The 23,629-nt window shown below is 33.0% G+C and overlaps 2 protein-coding genes across 2 annotated transcripts; both read right to left on the minus strand.

Moving 5' to 3' along the window:
• Positions 1 to 7,533: 7,533 nt before the first annotated feature.
• Positions 7,534 to 8,289, minus strand: LOC142608698 (uncharacterized). The gene is made up of 2 exons (XM_075780390.1): positions 7,885 to 8,289; positions 7,534 to 7,824 (listed from the first exon to the last, which is right to left on the minus strand). Exons 1-2 carry the CDS (start codon positions 8,287 to 8,289, stop codon positions 7,534 to 7,536), a joined length of 696 nt encoding a protein of 231 aa, XP_075636505.1.
• A 4,865-nt stretch (positions 8,290 to 13,154) lies between these two features.
• On the minus strand, positions 13,155 to 15,543 carry LOC142609606 (putative 2-oxoglutarate-dependent dioxygenase SLC1). The gene is made up of 5 exons (XM_075781235.1): positions 15,485 to 15,543; positions 15,066 to 15,364; positions 14,577 to 14,824; positions 13,885 to 14,230; positions 13,155 to 13,754 (listed from the first exon to the last, which is right to left on the minus strand). Exons 2-5 carry the CDS (start codon positions 15,351 to 15,353, stop codon positions 13,509 to 13,511), a joined length of 1,128 nt encoding a protein of 375 aa, XP_075637350.1. The 5' UTR covers positions 15,354 to 15,364; positions 15,485 to 15,543; the 3' UTR covers positions 13,155 to 13,508.
• Between the last annotated feature and the right edge of the window lie 8,086 nt (positions 15,544 to 23,629).

Below are 23,629 nucleotides of genomic sequence, written 5' to 3' on the forward strand. Positions count from 1 at the left end.
CGCTTATTGTTATTGACACTGACACACATAGTGACACTAATGATATTATATGTTACATGATAGTATTTTGGGAGTTGAACTCTTATTGAGCCAATTTCAAAATATTTTTGCATGGTGAATGAAATGAAAAAAATTTGGATAATTTGTCATGTGTGAAACTGTTTGGACTGTGAAACTGTTAAGACAGTTTGCTGTGTAAAAAATTTGCACAGATTGTTATGTGTGATTGTGTGAATGAACATGTTGAATATATTGTTTGATATGCGCAGTTTGAACAGTTTGCACAGATTGTTTAAACTGTTCAAACAACAAATTGTGAAACTGTTTGAACATATTAAACAGATTGAACAAATTTTTGAATAGATTGAACAAGTTTTTGAATAGACTTTATGTGTGAATAGGTTGAATAGATTTTTTTATGAAGTTTCTGGGAAATTTGAACAAATTTTGTTGCTGTTTTTAAAGCAGATTGAACATATTTTGTTGCTGTTTTTTGAACAGATTGAACAGATTTTTTGTGAACAAGTTGAACAGAATTTTTTATGAAGTTTCTGTGAAATTTTGTTGCTATTTTTTGAACAGATTTTGCTGCTGTTTTTTGAATAGATTAAACAAATTTTGTGTAAACAAGTTGAAAGCTTTTTTTTTGAAAAGTTTCTGTTGAACGTATTTTATTATAGGTGGTACAGATTTTTTTTATATATATAAAAAAAACAAATAGAATTTTTAATGTTTCAAACTGATCAAACCAATTAAACCGAGCCAACTAAACCGCATCGCTATAGGTTAGAAAACTGACCCTAATCGGTATGCATTGGTTTTAATTATGAGAAAACCGATCTCTATCAGTTCGGTAACAAATTTGAGAAAAAACCGAGCCGATTGAACCGTTCACACCCCTTAGAAACTCACTCATTGATGATTAGTGTAAATGTGGAATATTTATAAGTTGTTAATAATAAAAAAAATCATCACATATTTTTCGATAGTGTGGTAGAAATAATGAGGTATTTCAAATCTTGTAAAGATTTCTCTATTAATAAACATTTCATTTGAAGGGTGATGAAGTCTAAGGTATTACTGTTTTTTATTTATTTTTATAAGTGAGTCTAAAGTATTACTGTTACACATGGAAAAATGCAAAAAGGGCAAGAGGTGAGAGCATAGGAGGGGCATTTATTAGCACGTGTAGCATGTGATAGTACAAATTGAACATCTGAGTGGCGTATGAGGGTGCATTAAGGGTTTTATTTGGTCAATTCCCACTTTATTGACTAGATTGGTATGAGATGTACTTAACAATGTGATCAGTGTCATGATTGGAGATGTGAATAAGATGAATCTAACAACAATAGAAGTGTCTTGGAAATCCTTTCATTGGAAGAACAAAACTGTAGAGGTTAGATGGTAGCGGAGCGAGAGCGAAGAAAATCAAGGTAGTGGATGAACACCAAGAAAGACATGATAGCATTGAAATATTTAGAGTAAGAGTAAAGGGTTTGATACCATGTTATAACATGAATGAGAGAGAGAGCATAAGAAATATGTGGTTTTGCCTAATGACCCACGTCCATGAAAGAAAACACTTGATTGTTTCATTTTCTCTATACTAAATTACATGCTACAATGAACCCAATAAAAGATATTTATAATTTTAAAGACTAAATTTTATTTTATTTTTATTAAATCATTGTTTATAGGCTTGTAGTATAAGTATAATACTTTGTTTGCACACTAAGGACGGGGCTTGGCCTCAATATCTTTAACACAAACCTTATTTCATCATTACTATTGGATTGGGTTGTATTTAGGGTATTTTTCAACTCATACTCGTTTATTTTAGTTGAGACAATCCCTAACCCAACATGCAGGGATGCATCCTTCTAAAAAAAAAAAAAAAATGTAGGGATGCGATTGGGCTGAGTCGGGCCATTAAGTTGGGTCATTTTATTAGGTCTAATAGAAATATTGGATTTTCATTAAACTCTATATAAGCTTATAATTCAGTATATTAATTACATCATCATTTGATATTTCACTTCACTATAAGTTTTGAAATACCTAAACAAACTAGATTAACAAATTTAAACAAAGTTTCAAAATCTAAAAAGTACATATATATTTTGAAGTATGAGCAAGACTTAGGTATAGTACTTAGGTGCTGTTTCTTAGGTTTATCTTTTAAAATTCTGCCATGTGGATTTTTTCTCATAGGATGGAAGTGTATTTTTTAGTTAAGTAGCCACATGACTGAATTTTAAGAGAGAAATCTAAGGAACAACAATTAAGATACTATGCCTAAGTTTTGTCATTGAAGTATATAATTAAAAAGTACATTTGTTTTGATACCTTTTTAATAGAAAATATAAAAAAGATGTCAAAAACAATCTTTTTTTTTTTTTTTTGCATAAAAAGTTTATAAATCAATGTTTTTAGGGTATCTATTTATTTATTTTTGATATAATGGTATGGATTGAAAATTTTACTAACCCAAACATATCCAATATGAGATTCAGAGAAAATGTTCAGACCCAACCAAATTCATAAACTCATTAAAAACCAACCTGAATCATTGAATTGGATCAGATTCATTAATCCACGAGTTGAATGCAATAGTTGCTACAAAAATTTCAAGTGGAAGGATAGTTCTACATGTATTCATGTCTCTTCTCGATAGAGGAAAGATTTGGGCCATTCTTTCAATTAGGTTGGACCATGATAATGGCACAACACGTTGTTGGATTTACCTTTGAGGCTTTGCGTGCGTGTCCCCGCACTTCTCCATGAACTAACTTTTCGAAAGGCTGAGGTGTTAGGCCCAAAATGAACTTGGTCGTGGAGTGGGCCTTTGAAGTGAAAACCCTACTCTGTCTCCCTTTTAACTGATTAATACGTTTGGTCCACACAGAAATAAGAAATAAGAAATAAGAAATAAAAGAAAATATGTTTTAATTGGCCCCTCTTTACACTCCTATATTTTACAATTTATAGATGTTGCAGCTTTTTTTTTATTTGTGCTTGAATTTAGCCCATTAAGGATTAAAATATATTTTAGATTTTTTTTAGTAATGCTAGGATAGGATGCTACTATAAATTTACCATATAATTCTTATTAATTGACTTGTCACTAATCGTCATTTTAAATATTTATTTATGAAAAAAAAAGTTTATATTACTTTGTTAGCATTTTTGGGTTAAATTTAATAGTTTAAGAATATTTTTTGGCATCATGAATGTAGTGGTAAAAGGCCTAGAAATGTATATTGGGCCGTGAGCTTTATTCGAGGACGCTTAGTAGTCCGAGGACAAGGAAACGTTGGTGAAAGGGTAAGAATCAATGAGTTACGAAAAGATTATGTCTATAAGAATTTGGGAAGGTAGTCTGAGAAGGAATGCCTCCTCAGCTAAGCAAAGCAGAGGTCAAAAAGTGTGGTTTTCCATCAAGAGCAACACTCTGGAGGATTCCATTGATAAAGATAAATATCAGGATAGCATAGGACAAAGGGAAGCTAAGAAATATCTAAGAGAAAGCTGCTATCACCGTATTGAATACTCTGCAGCTAACTCTCTGGCCACAATAATATGAAGGTGATACCTGAACAGTGATATTCAGCTTTACAGCTACTCCTAGAGACTTCAGGAAAGTGTTGATGGGACAAGGATTAAACCCGGCAACTTGACCTACACATGGTGGGTGGAGATGAAAGAAATAGGATAATATAAGAGAGAAAGAAGCCCTTTAGAAGGAGGATCTATCGGAGAATCTATAGAAAAAATACTGTAGCAAAAAGAACGAAAACTATAATCGAGTCTAAAAGAAATATATCCAAGAACTGTTCTTCTTGGACTTTGTTGAGGAAGGATTTCTTTGCATAAAGCTTTCTTTTCTTTGCTTCCTTATCATCTTAGTACATCGTGAGTCTTGTTCAATTCATTGAAACCTAGTTTTTAGCCCATTTTCTATAAATTCATTGTGTTGAGCTTTTTTGGCCTTAATCTCGTTACCTCTTGGGCTTAGGTGTTAGGATTGAATTTATAGATTTTTTGTATAGTTGGATTCGAGGTCAGCTAGGCCTCCAAGAATTGAGAGGAAAGAAAGAACAGAGAAAAAGAAAAGGTTGCACTGAAAATACACTTTGCTTGATTACCCATTTCACGACTCATTGGTTTCTTATACAATCCCACACAGCTATCAATGACCCACAAGACTTTAACTAACTCTAACTGTCCTGCACAGTCACTAACCAACTTTGATGTACAATCTCATATGATCACTTAGGCACTTATACTACTAACACACTATCACAACCACTTAGGCACTCATACTACTAACACATCATATCAAATTATACAACATACAAAACTATGCCTAACAATACCCCTCCCCCATTAAAGCTCCTTGCCCACAATGTGAGGAAATTGTTGCTGCTGCTGGTACAAATTCTCCCAAGTAGCATTCTCAGATTCTTCCCCTTGCCACTGAATTAAGACTTGAGTAACAGTCCTATTCCTTAGCTGATGAGACCTCTCCTACAACACAACAATGGTTTCAGGGCTAAGGATGCCCTCTGAATCTACAGATGGAAGAGTAGGAATGGCTGCCACATGTTGATCCAATTTTGCTTTAAGATAGGAGACATGAAATGTGGGATGCAACCTGGAATCTGGGGGCAAATCTAACTTGTAGGACACTTGACCAACATTTTTCAAGATCTGGAAGGGTCCATAGTACCTAAGAGACAATTTACCCATCTTGCTCTGCCTCAATGACATCTACTTGTAAGGTTGCAGCCTTTGCTTAAATACACCTAGTCACCCTTAGCAAAGGCTTTTTCAGTTCTGTGCCTGTCAGCATTGATCTTCATTCTTTCCTGGGCTGCCACTAAGTTCTGCTTCAGCAAAGTCAGCAGCTGTTGTCCGGTCTTCAAATGCACATCTACACTGTCAACCTTAGTAGTGTCTGGTATATAGTCCAATAACCTTGGAGGAAGATAACCAAACAAGGCTTCAAAAGGGGTTAATTTGGTGGAAGTATGGAAGTTGGTATTGAACCAAAATTCTGCCAAAGGTAGCCAATCAACCCAAGAATGGGGTCTGTCAGCTGCAAATGCTCTCAAATAGTGCTCTAAGCTCTTATAGTCTTATTAACCATCTTAGTCTGCCCATCTAATTGAGGGTGGTAAGTAGTGGACATGGCTAGCTGCACCCCTTGCAATCTCATCAACTCTTGCCAAAATTGTGAAGTAAACACAGGGTCCCTATCACTCACAATTGAGGCTGACATTCCATATAATTTGAATACATAATGCAGGTATAGGATAGCTACTTTGGCAACAGTATAAGGGTGGGACAATGGAACAAAGTGAACAAATTTAGCCAGTCTATCCACTACAACCAAACCCACATCCTTAGACTGAGACTTTGGAAGACCCTTAACAAAATCCATGCTTACATCTAACCAAGGCTTATCAAGTACAGGTAGGGGTTGCAACAAACTAGCTTGGGTACCTGATTCATCCAACCAAGGCTTAAGAAAGGCTTAAATACCTGATTCATTAAAGATTCGAAGGTGGAAGGAGCATTGGTTAAGCTAAAAGGCATTACCAAGAGCTCATAATGGCTCTCATGTGTCCTAAAATCTATCTTGGGTATATCTTCATCCTTCATTCTGATTTGGTGGTACCCAGACCTCAAGTCCAGTTTGGAAAAGATAACAGCCCCATGCAATTCATCCAACAACTCATCAATAATTGGTATAGGAAACTTATCCTTGACAGTGATGGAGTTCAATGCCCTATAATCAATGCACATCTTCCATGAACCATCAGCCTTTCTAACCAACAAAATTGGTGAAGCAAATAGATTGTTGCTGTCTCTAATTGATCCCACTGACAAAAGCTCCTTCACAATCTTTTCTATTTCTTTTTTTTTGTTGTTGATAAAATGGGTATTTATAGGGCCTTTGGCATACAGGCTCGGCACCCTCCCTAAGGCTAATGGAATGCTCATGACCCCTTAGTGGAGGCAATGTAGTAGGAGTCTCAAAGACTTGGGCTAAACTCTTGGAACAATGTTTCTACCTTAGCAGGAATTCTATCCATTGAAGCAGTTGGGTCTACACCATCAATCTGTAGCAATAACCCTCTCTTCACTAAAGCATTGAAGAATTTCTTGTCATCCACAAAAGAAGAACCTGAATTGGAGTTAAGACCTTGCAACAAAACCTACTGATCCCTATACCAGAAACTCATGGTCAACAGCTTGAAATTCCATTGGATTTCACCCAAGGTACATAACCATTGAGTACCAAAAACTGCATCACAGCCACCTAATGCCAAAACATGAAAATTAATGCAGAATTATACTCCTTGGACTATCACAGGTACTTCACTACAAAATCCTTGAGTTTTAACAATTGAACCATTAGCTACTTTGACCTCCAACACTCTTGTAACATCTACCCTTAGCTGTAAACTATTAATCAAGGATGTATCCATAAAATTGTGAGTGCTACCTATGTCTATCAAAATAACTAACCTATCTCCATTCACTCTTCCCTTAATCCTCAGTGTACTAGGTGTAGGTGTTCCTGTAATAGCATACAAGGTAATCTCCACATCTTTAACTTAATTAGATTGAACACGTTTATCAAATTTATGAACCACCTTACTGTCCACCTCCTCATTGAATTCATTTATCCTCACACCAAAATTTTCCCCATGAACCAATTCAATTCCTTCCAAAATGAAAAGTTTAGCATTCCTACATTTATGTCCAGGCCCCCATTTCTCATCATAATTGTAACAAAGCCCCTTTTTCCTCAGTTCATCCATCTGTGCAGGAGTTATTCTCTTAATAGGTATATTGGACTTAGTTTCTACCACACTATTACTTTTAGGCAAACCCAAGATAGAGTTCTTACCTAAATCTTGTTGATTCTTCACATTCCTTCTGCAACTCATCACATATTCTTCTTGGATTTTAGCCAACCCAAATGCTGCATTCAAAGATTGAAGATTAAGCATTCTCACTGATAAACGTATCTCATCTTTCAGCCCACTCAAGAAACAGTTAAGCTTGTGCATTGGAGAAAGCCCCATGATCCTGTTTGATACTGCTTCAAACTCTGCTTTATACAAGGCTACTGTGGTAGTCTATCTCAGCCTTGTTAATACCTCCATAGGATCATCATAAGCCGTTAATCCAAATCTTACATGTAAAGCTTGCACCAAAGACTCCTAATTAGAAAATACCCCAACTTTTTCTACTTCTTGGAACCACACTAGTGCCTCCATTTATCCTTACACCAGAATTTTCCCCATGAACCAATTCAATTCCTTGCAAAATGAAAAGTTTAGCATTCCTACATTTATGTCCAGACCCTCATTTCTCATCATAATTGTAACAAAGCCCCTTTTTCCTCAGTTCATCCATCTATGCAGGAGTTATTCTCTTAATAGGTATACTGGACTTAGTTTCTACCACACTATTACTTTTAGGCAAACCCAAGATAGAGTTCTTACTTGAATCTTGTTAATTCTTCACATTCCTTCTGCAACTCATCACATATTCTTCTTGGATTTTAGCCAACCCAAATGCTGCATTCAAAGATTGAGGATTAAGCATTCTCACTGATAAACGTATCTCATCTTTTAGCCCACTCAAGAAACAGCTAAGCTTGTGCATTGGAGAAAGCCCCATGATCCTGTTTGATACTGCTTCAAACTCTGCTTTATACAAGGCTACTGTGGTAGTCTGTCTCAGCCTTGTTAATACCTCCATAGGATCATCATAAGTCGTTGATCCAAATCTTTCATGTAAAGCCTGCACCAAAGACTCCTAATTAGAAAATACCCCAACTTTTTCTGCTTCTTGGAACCATACCAGTGCCTCCAATTCCTTGTGGAAAGAAGCTATTATTAATTTTTCTGCAATTGGGGTTTGATAATACCCAAAATACTGGTTAGCCTTGTAAACCCAGCTAGCAGGATCAACACCAGAAAATCGAGGGAAATCCAATTTCACAGAATTTGCGAGGGACAAAGTTGACGAATTTGGAATTGAATTTGGTTGCACATTCCTCTGAGGTAAATGTTGATTCCCATCTATGGAATTAAGCTTTTGTAAGATCACATTGATGTTCTTATTCATCTTGTTCAGAGTACTGGTATGAATGCTCTGAATTTTTTGTATTTCTTGGATGTCTTTTTTATGGTGGTCAGACGTAGTACAAAGAGAAGCAATGGCTATATTCACTGTATTCATGGCAGTGGCTTGAGTCTCAGTCATGGCAGGGCAAGAACGATGCTTTGATACCAATTGTTAGGATTGAATTTATGGATTTGTTGTATAGCTAGATTCAAGGTCGGCTAGGCCTCCAAGAATTGAGAGGAAAGAAAGAATAGAGAAAAAGAAAAAGAAAAGGTTGCACTGAAAATACACTTTGCTTGATTTCCCATTCCACTACTTATTGGTCTCTTATACAATCCCCCACATAGCTGTCAATGACCCACAAGACTCTAACTCTAACTGTCTTGCATAGTCACTAACCAACTCTGATGTACAATCTCATATGGACACTTAGGCACTTATACTACTAACACACTATCATAGCCACTTAGGCACTCATACTACTAACACATCATATCAAATTATACAACATACAAAACTATGCCTAACATTAGGACTCAAATGCTGCCCTTACAATGAACTTTTGGATAAAAGAAAAATAAAGAAACAATATACACAAACTGTTTTACACATAACTCCAAAAACAACTGAAACATTGACTTGAAGGTACAATTTCTAACTTAGATATCCTAACCGTGATTTGAAATTATGATTTCAAGAGTAAAGGCCTTACTCTTTTCCCTTGGACTAAATAATATGTTTGATTTTACATAGAAATAAGGAAAAAGAGAAAACATGTTCGAACCCCTTTAAAAGAAAAAATGTGATCTCCTTCGTATCTACTAATTTTTCTAATAAACTTATATATACACACCCACTAATTGAAACTACACCAGACACCTGCCATTCTTTATCCTTTTCTTTCCTAGTTTTAATTCTTTTTATAGTAATTTTAGGATACTAGAAATTAATTATAGTAATTTTTATAAATTAACATGTCACTAATCATAAGCAGTATTTTAAATATATATTTATATTATATTATTGAGGTATTAGAAAACACATTTATTTAACGTTAGTTTGTCAGCATGGTTAATTTATTAATATTTGGAAAAGAATTTGCTGCAAATTAAGTTGCACCAATTTTTGCAAATATGTGTGTGTGTGCGCGCGCGCGCGCCCCTCAAGCAGACCTCATTTGGTGAAAAATTCAATATAGACATGGAAAAATATAGGCTTGAACAAGTGTCTATATGATGCATTAACGCATGCATTTTTGCAAGAATTGTTGCAACTTAATTAGTTTGCAGCAAATCTTTTCCCTTAATATTTTTTTTTTGGCATCTAGTACTTTTGAAAAAGAAAAGGCAATACATGGAATTATGTAAATGAGTGTTTCTTCCATTTTCTTTTGTACTTTTTTTTTTTTTGTTTTGTTTTTTATGTAGGCATTTAAAAGAATCATTTTTTGTTTGTAGACATTATTGGAATCCCCACTAGAATTTTCCACAATAATACTCCTTCCACTCACTGTGGGTAATACAGCTGTGAGGAGTGCAGCACACCAGTTAAATGAGTTGATTCTTATAAAAAAGAAAAAGTTAAATGAGTTAAAAGGATTTTTTTTAAAGAAAAAAAAAATTTACTCTAATCTAATTTAAATATTTATATAAGTGAAATTCTCTGTGAAGATTTATACTCCAACATTTGTCTTCCTACTCTACAATAATTTTATATTTATAGAATGATTATTACGACAACAGTGCATACTAATGAGTTAAAACCAATATTACTCCTATTGCAGTTGCACGGAAATATTTACCGTGACTTTATAGATTTTTACCAAATTTCGAAACCAAGACATTTACAGAAAATGACCGGAGTGTGGATCAACTAAGATCAGGTCGTCACTCACAGTCACGGCACAAGTCATGAGTCATCATTTATGATAATATCATCATGGTCATGGGCCAGAGCCATCTCTATTGAAATTCAACCACGAGATTAATTGGACCCAGACGCCCTTGAATTTCTATTCTTTTGTTCACAGTCTTTAGACAATTTTTTTTTTTCCTCTTATTATTCTGTATTTATCAAACTCTCTAAGACTAAAAAGTGGTCTTCGGCACCCACTTATTTGAAATGATTTTGTTCTGATTTCATTTTAAGTTCATCCTCCCCCTCCCTCTGTTTTGTTTGTCCCGTGAACCATTCCACACTTTGAAGATTTTTTTCAAGTAGGAGAGTATCGCTTCTTTTTTTCTTTTTAAATAGAGGCAACTTTAAGAAGTCGGTTCTTGGTGTGATGACAAATGTCTTCTATCAAAAGTGACAAGTCGCAAATTCAAGTCTATCAATTAACTTTTTTTATTAATTAAAAAAAAAAATTGAGAGTAAAGTTACTTATCATGATCTTTTCCAGATATCGCGAAAATACTTTTGTTTTGTGCGCAAGAATCAGGACACAATCTAAAGGTACAACTTTAACTTTTAGATGTATAATTGAAGGCCATCTACAAGCAATGACTTAATTCTTAATAGTCAATAAATTTTTTTTACTAAGAATTTTTATTTTTAATTATTTTTAGAATCAAATAAGAATTTAGTTATAATAACCACACCATAGCATATAACAATTTATAATTTTTCAAAAAAATAATTTGATAGTTACTTCAATAGTAGAGGGGGAGATTTGAATACCAACTCTTATGAGGAAAATAAATAATGTTATTCACTTAAAGGTGGCAACAATTTAGAACATTTACCCAAATAGAGGGATTAAGAAATGATGGAGAACTTGCATTTGGATATCCTATAATAAAGTAGCAGTTTTCCCGTGTACTTCTCAATAAGCATGTTAGATGACAACCGTTCTAATAAAAATATATGTGATTATTTGAAAATTTTAATCATATATAACCATCATTTATAATAGCAGACCTTTTGATTATCTTTCCTAATCAACTCATCATTATTTCCCGGCAAGACAATATTTTTTTTAAAAGCCATGTCAGATAGTACCTCATACAATGATACAAGGGATCTGCTAGATATGATGAGATGAGCATTGAGGTTATTTCTTTATACCCCTAAGCATACACATGCATGACTGTTCTATTAATTAAAGAAAAAAAAAAAAAAAAAAAACTCATTCCCACAGCATTTACAAGAACAGGGCTAGCCTTTTCTTTTGTTTGTTTGTGTTTGAATTTTTGTGTTCGGCAGGTTGTATTTTAGTTTTAGTCACTGCCTTAATTAGAAGATTTTCAAATACATTGTATGCGACAAAACATATAGTCCCTAGCAGCTCCACTATGGAAGTTACTCGATCTATTAAAGTTAAAATACTTTATATAGATTACACCGATGGATTTATTGAAAAGTTTGTCTAAATCATACTCATTTCTATCAGGTTTTATAAATGTGACATATAAGTTCATGTCTGACTTATCTAACAAAATATCTTATTAAAAAAAGAGCACACTCCTACTCATGCTCATGCATCAATGCGTGAATTTCACTTTGGTCCGGGTTAATCGTATTTAATTTAAGCATACTTCCAATTGTCATTTGTACTTTTATATACTATAAGTGATGTATGTGTGCAATAAGGCAAGTTGTAAACTTTGGATGATGGAAATTTGTGACACGGAACGACCCTAGCTCTTTGGTTATGAAATTTTCTAACCTTGTAAAGTATGTAAGTGTTCAAAGCTTATGTTGTAGATATGTATGTATGTTCCAGGAGTGCACAAGGCATCTTTGTGTGTGATTTCCCCTATTCGTGTTATTTAGTGATATGTGGATTCATCGTGTGTATGACTATGACATGCACCACATGGGAAGTCATTGGTGCACCTTGGATTAGAATGCGTCTTTATGTGTGCTTACCCCTCCCTGGCCATGAATATTGTTGGTGCACCCTGTGCACACAGGCACAACACCTTGCTAGTGCATCATGATGCACTTAATGCGAATCTTTACCAAATTTTCACTGTAAATATAAAGCAAAATGATGCCGACATTTTACCACAAGATATTGGTAAGGATCATGTTTAGTGTATAGTGACATGTACACTAGGTTTGGAACTTTTATGGATTTCTATTATTAAAATAAGGAGAAATGTTGTTGGATTTTCATCATAGAAATCTAGTAGGAATTCCTATCAGCTCGCAAAGCACGCATAATAGTTACATACGATTTTCAAAGCAATTTCAAAAACCCAAAAACATTTTTGTCCCAAAAGATAATGTCAGTAACTCTTTTATATGTCAATAAATAATTCAAGATAGAGTATAAGTGACTAATCATATCACACTTTACAAATCTCATGATTGGCGGTCACTTTCTAAATTTAGGCAATTCCCCATAAATCACCAATTCACACTCTCATACATGCACAAGACATGTATGAGGAACACACATTGCCATCATGAGTAGTCGATTCAACAAGAGGATATCGACATTGGTAAATACATTTATTGGAATGGATTTGCTATTTGATATATTTACTTGGGCATTGATGATAAATATATACTTGTCTAGGCTAGCCTAACAAACTTCTTCAACTTTAATTATATATACTTCATAGCTTAAGTTACTTATACATAATAAAACTCAGTTTGTCATTAATTTGTTATTTCCATAACATCTTTTTGTCTAAAGTATAACACAACGCTAGCAGTCAACAAACAACTCATTATCAATTTATCATGAGTACCGGAGTGGACTATCTCAAAGAACCCAGATGTGACCACTATCATATCGAAATGTGATAGGTAGACGACAAAAGATACTTGAACACTGGGCAATAAAACATTATTCTTAATGGCGCTCCCAATTGTGTTTGTAGATGGTTTTATTAGTTTGAAAATCTTGAATAAATATTAAGATATTAATCAATTTGCCGCCTATTGACTAGTGATTGGTTTAGCTCAAGTGATTAAAGGGTGGGTGTGATTTCAGAGATCATATGTCATGCAAAAACAAAATGTAGCAGGTAGATATTGTATAAATAAGACACAGAGAAAAAAAAAATACAATATAGAAAAGCTTTAAATATACAATTATCTAACAATACACTCAATAGAGCTTGATCATCTTCAACTCAATCTATATCCCTAGATTAGCTAAAATGCTAAATCACACTATATTGCATTTGCTACATTTGTCTTGCAATTCCAGCAGGTGAGGTGGGGGCTTAGGGTTTGATAGCCATTCGTGACCCACTCAAGAAAAAAGAAAAAGAAAAAGAAAAAGAAAAAGGAAAAGGAAAAGGAAAATATATTCCATCTAATCAAGTAATCAACGCAAGATAATTGATGCTACAAAGTCAACATAATTAAACATCTTTTATCCATTAATCTTTCACTTTCCTTCAGCATAGTTTCCTTGACTCCAAGAAATTCTTCCTCTTGGGCTCACAGGATGAAATGTACTCAAGAAAGCTAGAAAAGTCAGTGTCCTTGTAACCCCTTGGATTCTCTTCGTTGATGAGTTTAGGCGATGGCCTAACCATGTAATTGAAAGGAAGACTATGCAAAGAAGCCACCGATATCCGAGACTTCATAGGATTCACCGAGACTCTATGTAAAACACTCTTGTACTTCCCGTTGCTAAAGATCTACAAAATTTAATAGTACTATTGTTAGCATACATGAATGATACGTACAGATTTTATTATATAATTTTTACAAATTTATATATGTGTCATGTTGGTTTAATTATTCTTTAATTTAATATGATAAACCCACCTCGAGATGATCACCAACGTTGACAACAAAGGCATTAGCGATTGGTTCAACGTTGATCCATTTGTCTTGGTGTTGTATTTGTAAACCCTCTACCTCATCTTGGAGAAGAAGAGTGAGGAATCCATAGTCGGAGTGAGGTGGTATTCCTAGCGTTAGATTAGGTTCAGGGCATGGAGGGTAGCAATTAACAACCATTAGCTGGCTCCCATCTTCAAAGTCCTTTAAAATTTCGTCTTCTTCTGTCTTGTGCTCTGTGGTTCCCACAAGACCTAAGCTTTCTAGGATGGACACCATGATCATTAGGAACAAGTATTTGGTTTCTTTTGCGTAGGTAGCCATCAATCTCCTGTTTAAGCAACAACAAGCTTGATTGGTCATTTGCTAGATTACAAACATCATAGACAGACTAATTAAAAACGAAAAAGTAAAAAAAGGTTTCATTAATTGATAGACAACTTGAAACAAGTCATTCAAAATTGTTTACTAATATAAATTTTTTTTTGATATAAAATTGCATGATTTGTAAGTCAACCAGTTCTTTAAGTAGAGAAAGATGCAGCTAATCCAACAAAGCCTTGAACAGCGATTATAGGCCAAGCAATTGGAGAGAGAGAGAGAGAGAGAGAGAGAGAGAGAGAGAGAGAGAGATAATTTAAATAGAAAATTAGTTGAAGCTAAGCTAAGCCTCTCACCGCAAGTCCACGGGAGAAGAAGGCCAATGAGGGACAACATCTGATATGGGATTACACATAAGCTTCAAGAAGTCTCTCCAACAAAACACATCGTCTTTGTTTTGGTTAAAGCTAGTTCCGCATCTAACTGGTGATTGCATGTCCGAGGACATGTACTTGGCTCTTTCCTCAAATGGGAGCTCGAAAAACCTTGTGCTCACGTCGATCATACTGCTTATAACATCGCTTGGAATTCCATGGTTTACCAACTGCATTAACCAACAAAAGTATTTGCTTAAAATAAGGGTTAAACAATTCTGAGAATTGAATAAGGTAACTAGCAATAGTTATTTTATGTACCCAACATATGCATAGTGTCTTATGTAGGCCTTACAATTGTGTAAGACTTATCTACACTAAGAGAAAAGATGCATATATTCAATACATGTTATACAACTAGGTCTTAGGTCAGGATCTTGCTAACAAATTACAAATCACACAAAAACCTACCTGGAAAAAACCATATTGTTCGCAAGCATTAGCAAGAGACTTAAGGACTTGAGGCCGGTTGGAACCTTGCAATTCTGCAAAATCAATGATGGGCAACTTAAGATTTTGCTTCTTGACATTAATTAGCTCTCTATCTTTCATATTGGGTCGATCGGAAACGGGTAATATGTATTTCTTGGGAACTTTGTTTATGCCATTTTCACATAGGTGCTTCACTCCTTTCTGGTATTGGCTTTCTAGGTTGTCATTCTGCTTTGTTTTAATTGCCATCACCATTGCAGGAGACATGGTACAATAACCTGGAATGCACAAATAAGGAAAATGATGTTATAATTAAGCTTAGTATTATGCTTTTGTAGAGAGAGAGAGAGAGAGAGAGAGAAAGAGAGGGGAGAGAGGTTTATGGTTTAGATACAAACCAAAAGTGAAGTGTTGAAGAGATAAAAGGGATAGTGAGTATAAGAATGAAATGAATTGCGTGATAATAAGAAGGTTTTGGTGCATGTATATATAGTAGAGAAGCAAAGGGGGCTGGAACAGTAGCAAGTTTTTGACAAACCATTTTCGGATTTGTGAATCCCCTAGGATTGGTTCTACACTTCTATTCATATAACGAACCGTTGACAACGGTTTAGTCAGACCACGAGCTGGTAATTAAGGACACAGAAAGCCCCTATATGCCATTACTCCAAAAACTCAATTGTAACGTTTTGTCCTGTTTCCTAACACCTATCCTTGTTGGTAAGGCGCTCTCTCTCTCTCCCTCTCTTTCTCTCTCAATTAAGAGTCTATTTGAGATTCACTTATTTTGCTGAAATTGAAAACATTTTGCTAAAAATACTGTAAATAAATGTAAAAATTAGCTGAAATAGTACAGTGGAACCCATAAACAGTACAAAAAATAAGCTGGATAGTAAAATAATCTGACTTTTTAAGTGGGTATCAAACACACACTAAATGTATTGTAAATGGAAAATCTTATAAATGGCAGCTGACTTTTTCCATGCTGCTCATCTAAGTAGGGTCCCTTTGCCATATTAGTTCATTGACGTTTACGGGTTCTTCTTTTTCTTACCGCAAATTTTCACCTTTTTTTTTCCCCACAAATTGTTGATGTCATAATTACAATTGAAGTAGCTTTGTTTTATTATTTGAGAAAAATAATTGAAGTAACTTCGCTTTTTAATAGGTTATAGACATATTTTGCCCTTTTATACCTACAATAGAATTGTAACTTATAATGATTTTTTTACCATCAAATAAAGAAACCAATTGATTTTTTTATTTAAGAATGATTTGAACTAAGGTCCTTCATTTGAGGATATTTAAGTTAATTCAAATCAAAACATCATTTTTATTTGTACCAATCATAGCATACCAACTCAATAGTTTAAAACAAAAATTATAGAAATTGTTGCCATGTATATTCCTTGACTTATTATTCTTCTTTTTAGGAATGATTTTAACCCTTTCTTCACTTTATCATAGCCCCAATGTACACAAATATTTACCAATAATGAGAGGCAAAACACGTGTGGGGGTCGTTCTTGACAAGACCAAAAATGGTGTACTACCCTACCAGATCAACCACATCGGCGCAACCAACATCTACTTATTAGGTCGGCTATGTAAAATCGACCAGTTAGTATAATAATTCTCAAAAAGACATTGAACATTGTTATTTTGTCGATTTCATTTACTTTCTTCCACTGATTTACTGACTTATTATCAGAGTCTCCTTAACCGATTCATTAAAATACAGAGATTCATTATTGTTAGGTCTTTGTCAAAGTCCTTGTTGCAATTTCGTCTCTTCTCTGAAATTTCACGGACATGCATGCTTTTCATATTTCTTTCATGTTTTATTTTTTTTTTAATTCTTTGGGTAAATTTAACCTTCCTTTCCGTTCATTTTGACTGCATATTGCGAATGATATTATATATGTACTACACAATCTTTGACGAGGTTATACCCTATGTTATTTTGAGAAATTAACTTAATAATTTGATTTGTCTTTGGCCCCCCCCAAAAAAAAAAGTTGATCTGACATTTCATCAAGGACTTAGTCTTATGCTGTAACAATGTGATTCATAACATTTATGTACATCCACGGATTGATCGAGACACTACTAAAGATCATCTCAAATCTCAAAGACAAGAAATTCAAACTATTTCTTTTATTCCAAGTACGGTACTGGACATTGTTTGACCCTGTTTGATGATCACTATGGTCATTTTGATAAACAACTTAAGTGGACATGCATTAGCCATTTCATTAAAAAGTCTAATAATTCAGTAATATAAGCATTTATATATAACTCAATTGTTCAATATGATTAAAAAAAATAAGTATGATTCTGTATTATCATGTACTTCTTTTTTAGGAGAATCCAAAGTAAGGACTGTGTTTGATAAGATTTGAAAAAAAAAAAAAACTCATACATATATAATAGAGTCAGGCAAGTTGCAATTCGAAGTTTTCATTTCATGTCAGATGCAGTACCGACCCACATTACACGTAATATTATGTATAAAAAAACGTTTTACTATTCTTTTACATAAAATATTATGCTATAGGTTTTTCATTTGACTCATCCAAAAAAACTATTGGTTTTGCTCATGAATAAATAACCTTATTTTTTGTGCTCGTGAATACGTCGGACCAACCGACCGACCAATAAGGTTTGTGTTCTATATGTTTGGTGAGGAAACGTTGATACTAAGGGTCTGTTTGGATAGAACTTATTGCTGAAAACTGAAAACTGAAAACTGAAAATACTGTAGCAAAATAATTTTTAAATGTGTGAATAGTACCGCGGGACCTATTTTTAATGAAAAAGTGGCTGAAAAGTGAAATTTGTGGGTCTGTGAACAGTGCACGGATGCACTGTTCACGGAAGACAAGTCAACATCTGCGGCTGAAAAAAAAAAGAAAAAAAAGAAAAAAAAAAAAAAGAAGGCTTGAAACGCAAAACGCAAAACGCAGCCCATTTTCAGTTGAATCCAAACACATTCTAAGCTTCTTCTTCACGGACCGTCAGCAAAGGGGAAAGTACGTATGCAGTATGCTGAGTAATTTCAAATTTTATCCATTCGAAAGATTATTTTAGTTATGATCTGTTGGTGGGGAGAGAGGGTTAAGTTCAAATAAATTACACCAACCATGCAATATCTTTGGATCGAGATTAGGTGAAAATACCACATGATGTAATAATTATTGTAAGGACACAATTCGAATCCTTAACCCACAATCAGAAAGGAAAGGGCTTGAAAGACTTTTTTACAATAAATTTGTAGAGAGTGAGCTTAAAATCTAGGTTCTAAAGATGGTTTAAACAACAAAGAAAAATGAGCTTTGGACCTCATGGCATAAACAAGGAATTGTTTGTATGAATATGAATGAAAACCCCCCATCGAACACAATCCGAGGACAATTTATAATACTGTTTCTCAAGATGGATTACAATTGTGAATAGTCAAGTCTATAATCTCTTCTTTCTTTCTTTTCTTTTTTCAATCCCCCTTGTTACCGAAGGTCCATTCTTTCCTTTGTACTCCCTCCTTCTTCCCCTTCTCATATTCCACCTCATGGTTAGACCACTGATTTTAGATACTTGTCCCATCCATTTTTCCTGAAGTCTGTGGAGACAGGGGCCAAGTTTCAAATTTGATGTTCAGGTCCCATTTCTCCATTAATACGGCCATAATATCATTGCAGAGTCTTTAATGCGGGGGCGGTGGTAGCAGCTTTACCTTAGATATTCCACATAACTTTCTCTTATCCTCCACGTGTACTGTATCTTTCCTAAACCACAGGAACTTCTATAACATAGCCTGGAGATATCAAACAACCATTCTAATACCTCGGCTTCACTAGCCGATGACACAATCTTCCTCGGACATACTTATTCAGACATTATCACTTCTTTACCTAGTATTTTCTTTATGAGTTAACATTCACACACCCTTAGATCACTTGACGTCCTCGGATTGGGCTTTTAGCTCAAAAGATATTTTTGGGTCACCCTTCATAAATTACTGAGCCCAATGACCCTACAATTATCAACGGTTAAGAATGAGAGTTGAAAACTACAACTTTCAATCTCAACTATATATTAACAAAAAAAAATTTAAGTTAAAAGGTGAAAATGATTATAAAAAAAAAGAAGAAGATGCCTATGAGTGGAGAGGGGGTAATTAGTAATTACATCAGATACAATATCCTAAGTATTGCACTCGATCCTAATCCATGTATCTTTATTGTTAAAACTTAGAACTGCAACTGTTGTGTGATTGAGAGTGATTGTGAGATATATAGTAGAGTGTAAGAACAACATGGTTCAATTTGACGATCTATATTTCAAAGTGGAAAGTGCTAAATAGCTACATTTTTACTATTCAAGTTTATTTTTACAATAAACTCAATGTAGAATATATAGTCTAGCCTCATGCTAACCCTAAGTTTGTAATACTAGCACTATGATTAGAATTCAAATTACTTTGTTTGCTATACAATTATATGAGTATATGGTTCTACAATAAGTTTCGTTCTTTTGGGGCATAATATATCTAACACCACTATCAAACTAAAGGTATAACTTTGATCAGTTTGGCATGTAAGACTAGGCGAATACAATGTGCAAAAGCTTGAAGTCAATGTGGAATGGAATGCGTGAGACAAATGTTGGTGGCAACATATAGTGATAAACAATGACAATGAGTGACACCAATTGCCAAAATGTGTGTTGGTAGATAAAGCGTTGTGGGTGGCTGGAAAATTAGTCAGTTTTTGAGCCCGTAGTGAGTTCATTAGTTATGGACAATAAGTTTTGGCCTCTTGGGACATAATATATCCAACATCTACGATACATGAGGTTAAGTGGGTGTTTTCTATTACTCCAATTGAGAATTAACACAACAAAATCACGCACGAAATCAAATCACATGTATGGCTGTGAACAAGTCGAGTATTAAAATTTTATGATTGGTCATTTAGTGTTATTTCGAATATAAGCTGAATTTGAGCTATCACTAAACTATATAGCATGTTCAAGGTTAGTTTAATTTCTTATCGAACAAACTCAAACTTATTTACAAGTCACTTAATTAACTTATTTTCCTATAGAAAGTAAACACCACAACTTCTTCTTCTTTTTTTTTTTTTCACTCTTCACAAGTCTATGCTGTTAGCTAATAATTAAATAATAGTTACAATTATATTTTTAAATTTAATTAGATAGAATAATTTTTATGAACTTTTAAAAATTAGATCCATCAATCTTGTATGGTTGAAAATCATATATAATATTTATTACAAAAGGAACTATTTTTCTATTTGTGTTATCAATAAATTACAAATAATAATTTGATATATTTTTAACTTATTTACAAATTTAGACAATCTAGTCTCATGTCTATGGAAGTATATTTTCTTTATATGTACAAATATATATATATATATATATATATATATATATATATATATATATATATATATATATATATATATATATATATATATATATATATATAAAACCAAAACCTCTAGAGCTCTCATAATTTTTCAATTCAGCACAGTATTTAAATAAAATTATTATTTTTAGTTTAAATTTAACCAGGAGTGAAACTTTATCTCTCTAACAAGTCCAACTTAAACTTAAACTCAAACGTTGATAATCTATATAAAAACAAAAATTATGATAGGACTAAAAAAAAGGACTAATGTGGAAAAAAAAGAGACTTACATTGATAATCATGGGTTTTTGGTTTTTGGGTTGAAATTTTTACTAATTAATTTTTTATATTGTATATGGCAGATAAAACATCTCTATTTTTGAAAAAAAAATCAAAGATGTAACCTATGTCTTCTAGCTTAGGGAACGATAAATTTTTATTTGGTATGTTATATATAAATTTGTTGAATTTGGTTTGATTCTAAAGTAGAATTTGAGAATTTTATAAATTTTGAAGTTTTAAGTCTTAGAGTTTTTAGTATTTGCATATCAGTAGGTTGATCTTAATTCTTCACTTTAAATGTTTTTATTTAAGTTCATGTGATTTTTTGTTTTCTTATTAAAAGCTATATTTTTGGTTGATTAATTATTTATTTAGATTAATTTCAATTTTTTTTAGAATGTCTATTTACTCATTATTGTTGTTGTTGTTGTTGTTTTTTTGTTTTGTTTTTCAAAATCAATAGCTTTTTTGTGCATTGCATGGGTTAGCGACTAATATTATATATACTCAAATCAAGTTACATGCTAAAGAAACTTATAGATAACGTGTTTTGTTTTGCTTCTTTAATTAATGTATCAGGAGCAGCCTCTTATATTTATATATTCAACGTATGCTGAGAAGATTTTACATAACAAAATAACAGATAACTATCCCTAATAGATACCTATACATACGTATTTAGATTACATAAAAACTCCTATCCTAATTTTTTGTTTGATAAGAAAAACTCCTAATTATTATCAAACACTTTGGGAGTTTACAGTTGATGTTGTTTTGGTAATTGTGGACTCTGGTTGATGATCATCAACTACCTTGATTGTAGCATTAGATAATGATGTCTCAATACATACCCATTAACCCCATCAAAAAAATAAAAATACATACCCATTAACTTGCTGACAAACACATTATTATATTTCAACCTGACTTGTTTAAAAATCAAGCATTAAATTCAGTTTGAGCTTTACTTGTTAGTTAAATAAATAAACATAAACCTTTTTTTTTTCTCAAACCAAATCTGAACTGTTTATAAATCATAAATAATTTACTTCATTTACGCCCTAGTCAAATGAGTGTAAATTAAAGTCGTTCTTAAATGTAAACAAATTCATCAACTCAAAATTAGGTGCCTGAACAACCAGTCGTGATTGATCACAATGACACTTTAGTGGGTCGAGTAATTGATGAACTATCAACTATTATTTAATTATGCATAAAATTTCCACGTGGCAGAAAATGGAGAGATCTACTATGAAGTTAATATAGGCTTATAGAGAGATGGCATGTCGGCTTATTTCACCAAATGGTCTTTGACAAAATTAAACTATTGACAATATTTATTTAAATCGTGTAGGATCATAGTATGTATATTTTATATTTGTTTTAATAAAAGCCTCCCTTTTACGAGGGAAAAGAAACATTATATTATCATAGGTATATTTTGAAAATTGGTCTAGTTAACGGATGTCCTTAGAGTATTTGTTAATGGACTAGCTTAAGAAAATTGTGATAAAGGAAAAGCTAGTTAATCATTTTTAGAAACATTTTTTTTCTCCAAAAAAGTCTCTAAAAATGATTTACTAGTTTTTCCGTTATAAAAAATAACTAATTTTTTTGACAGTTTTTATTTATTTATTTATTTTTTATATAAAAGTGGTATTAAAATTTTTCTAAATTGTGTTTAAAAAAAAAAAAATCTATAGTTGTAAGAGAAGTGCTACTGTGTCTTGAAAAAATTCTTGTATATTTTTACAACACTTTTCCAACAAATTATAGGTAGTTAAGTTATTATTAGTTCCAATTTAAATCAACAATTGAAATTACTTTTTAGCTTGTCAGTAACATGAATAACAATTTGTCACTTAAGATTTATTATGAAAATATTGTAAAAATGTTGTGGCTACAATATTAATTTAATAGACGAATAGAACACCTACTTACTTGGGGGGGGTAATAGTACACCTAATTACTTAGTTCCAGGAAACCGCAAAGAAATAGCATCCATGTTTAAAAAATTCAATAATTAATGACACTCTTAACATACTAACATCAACATGTGATGGCATTCATCTTCCTTACACTCCAAAATTAAGCTTATCTTGCATTACAGCTGTTGACCTCTAAGTTTTGTATATATATAAAATGTAATTCTAATAAAATAGTTATGTAATTGTACGTGTGCAACTGTGCTTTCATATTGTATATAATTATATATGACGAGGTCTCTCGATTTTGCTCGTTGAAAAGGCTAATATTTTTAAATTGTTGGATCGGGAAGAACATTTAGACGCGCTTTCTGTGTACTTAGCTCCTTTTTGGATTTATTTGAGTAGCGGAAAAACTAGGGGCATGTTTTTTGGTTATTGCTTTTAAAAATAGTTTTTTTTTTTGTCTTTAAATTAATATTTTCCAACATGAAATTGAAAAATATTGTTGGCTTATTTAATAAAAATAATATTTATGTTATTATTTTTATTTCGCTATTAATTGAAATTTCAAATTTTGCAATTTTTTTAGAAACAAACTAATTGCTAACACACACAAACACTACTTTAATTATAGTCTCTCACTAAACTCAAACACATTACTTAACCCAAAGTACTACTACAAAAAGGCCTAACTCTTGTAGTAGTAAAGTGGGGCTTTAATTTTGCCATTTGGTATTTACTCATTCATTGGTTTTTATTTGAGAGGTATGGCTAGACCAATACAAAATATTTGATTCTCATTATTTCATTGGTATTGACCTATTTAGTTTTTGTGTCTAGCTAAACAGACTGTTCTAAGATAAGTACTTCTCATACTTTTGTATTTTCTCACTTCTTAC

This window comes from Castanea sativa, chromosome 9, assembly GCF_040712315.1.
Source record: "Castanea sativa cultivar Marrone di Chiusa Pesio chromosome 9, ASM4071231v1".
NCBI classification, from domain to species: domain Eukaryota; kingdom Viridiplantae; phylum Streptophyta; class Magnoliopsida; order Fagales; family Fagaceae; genus Castanea; species Castanea sativa.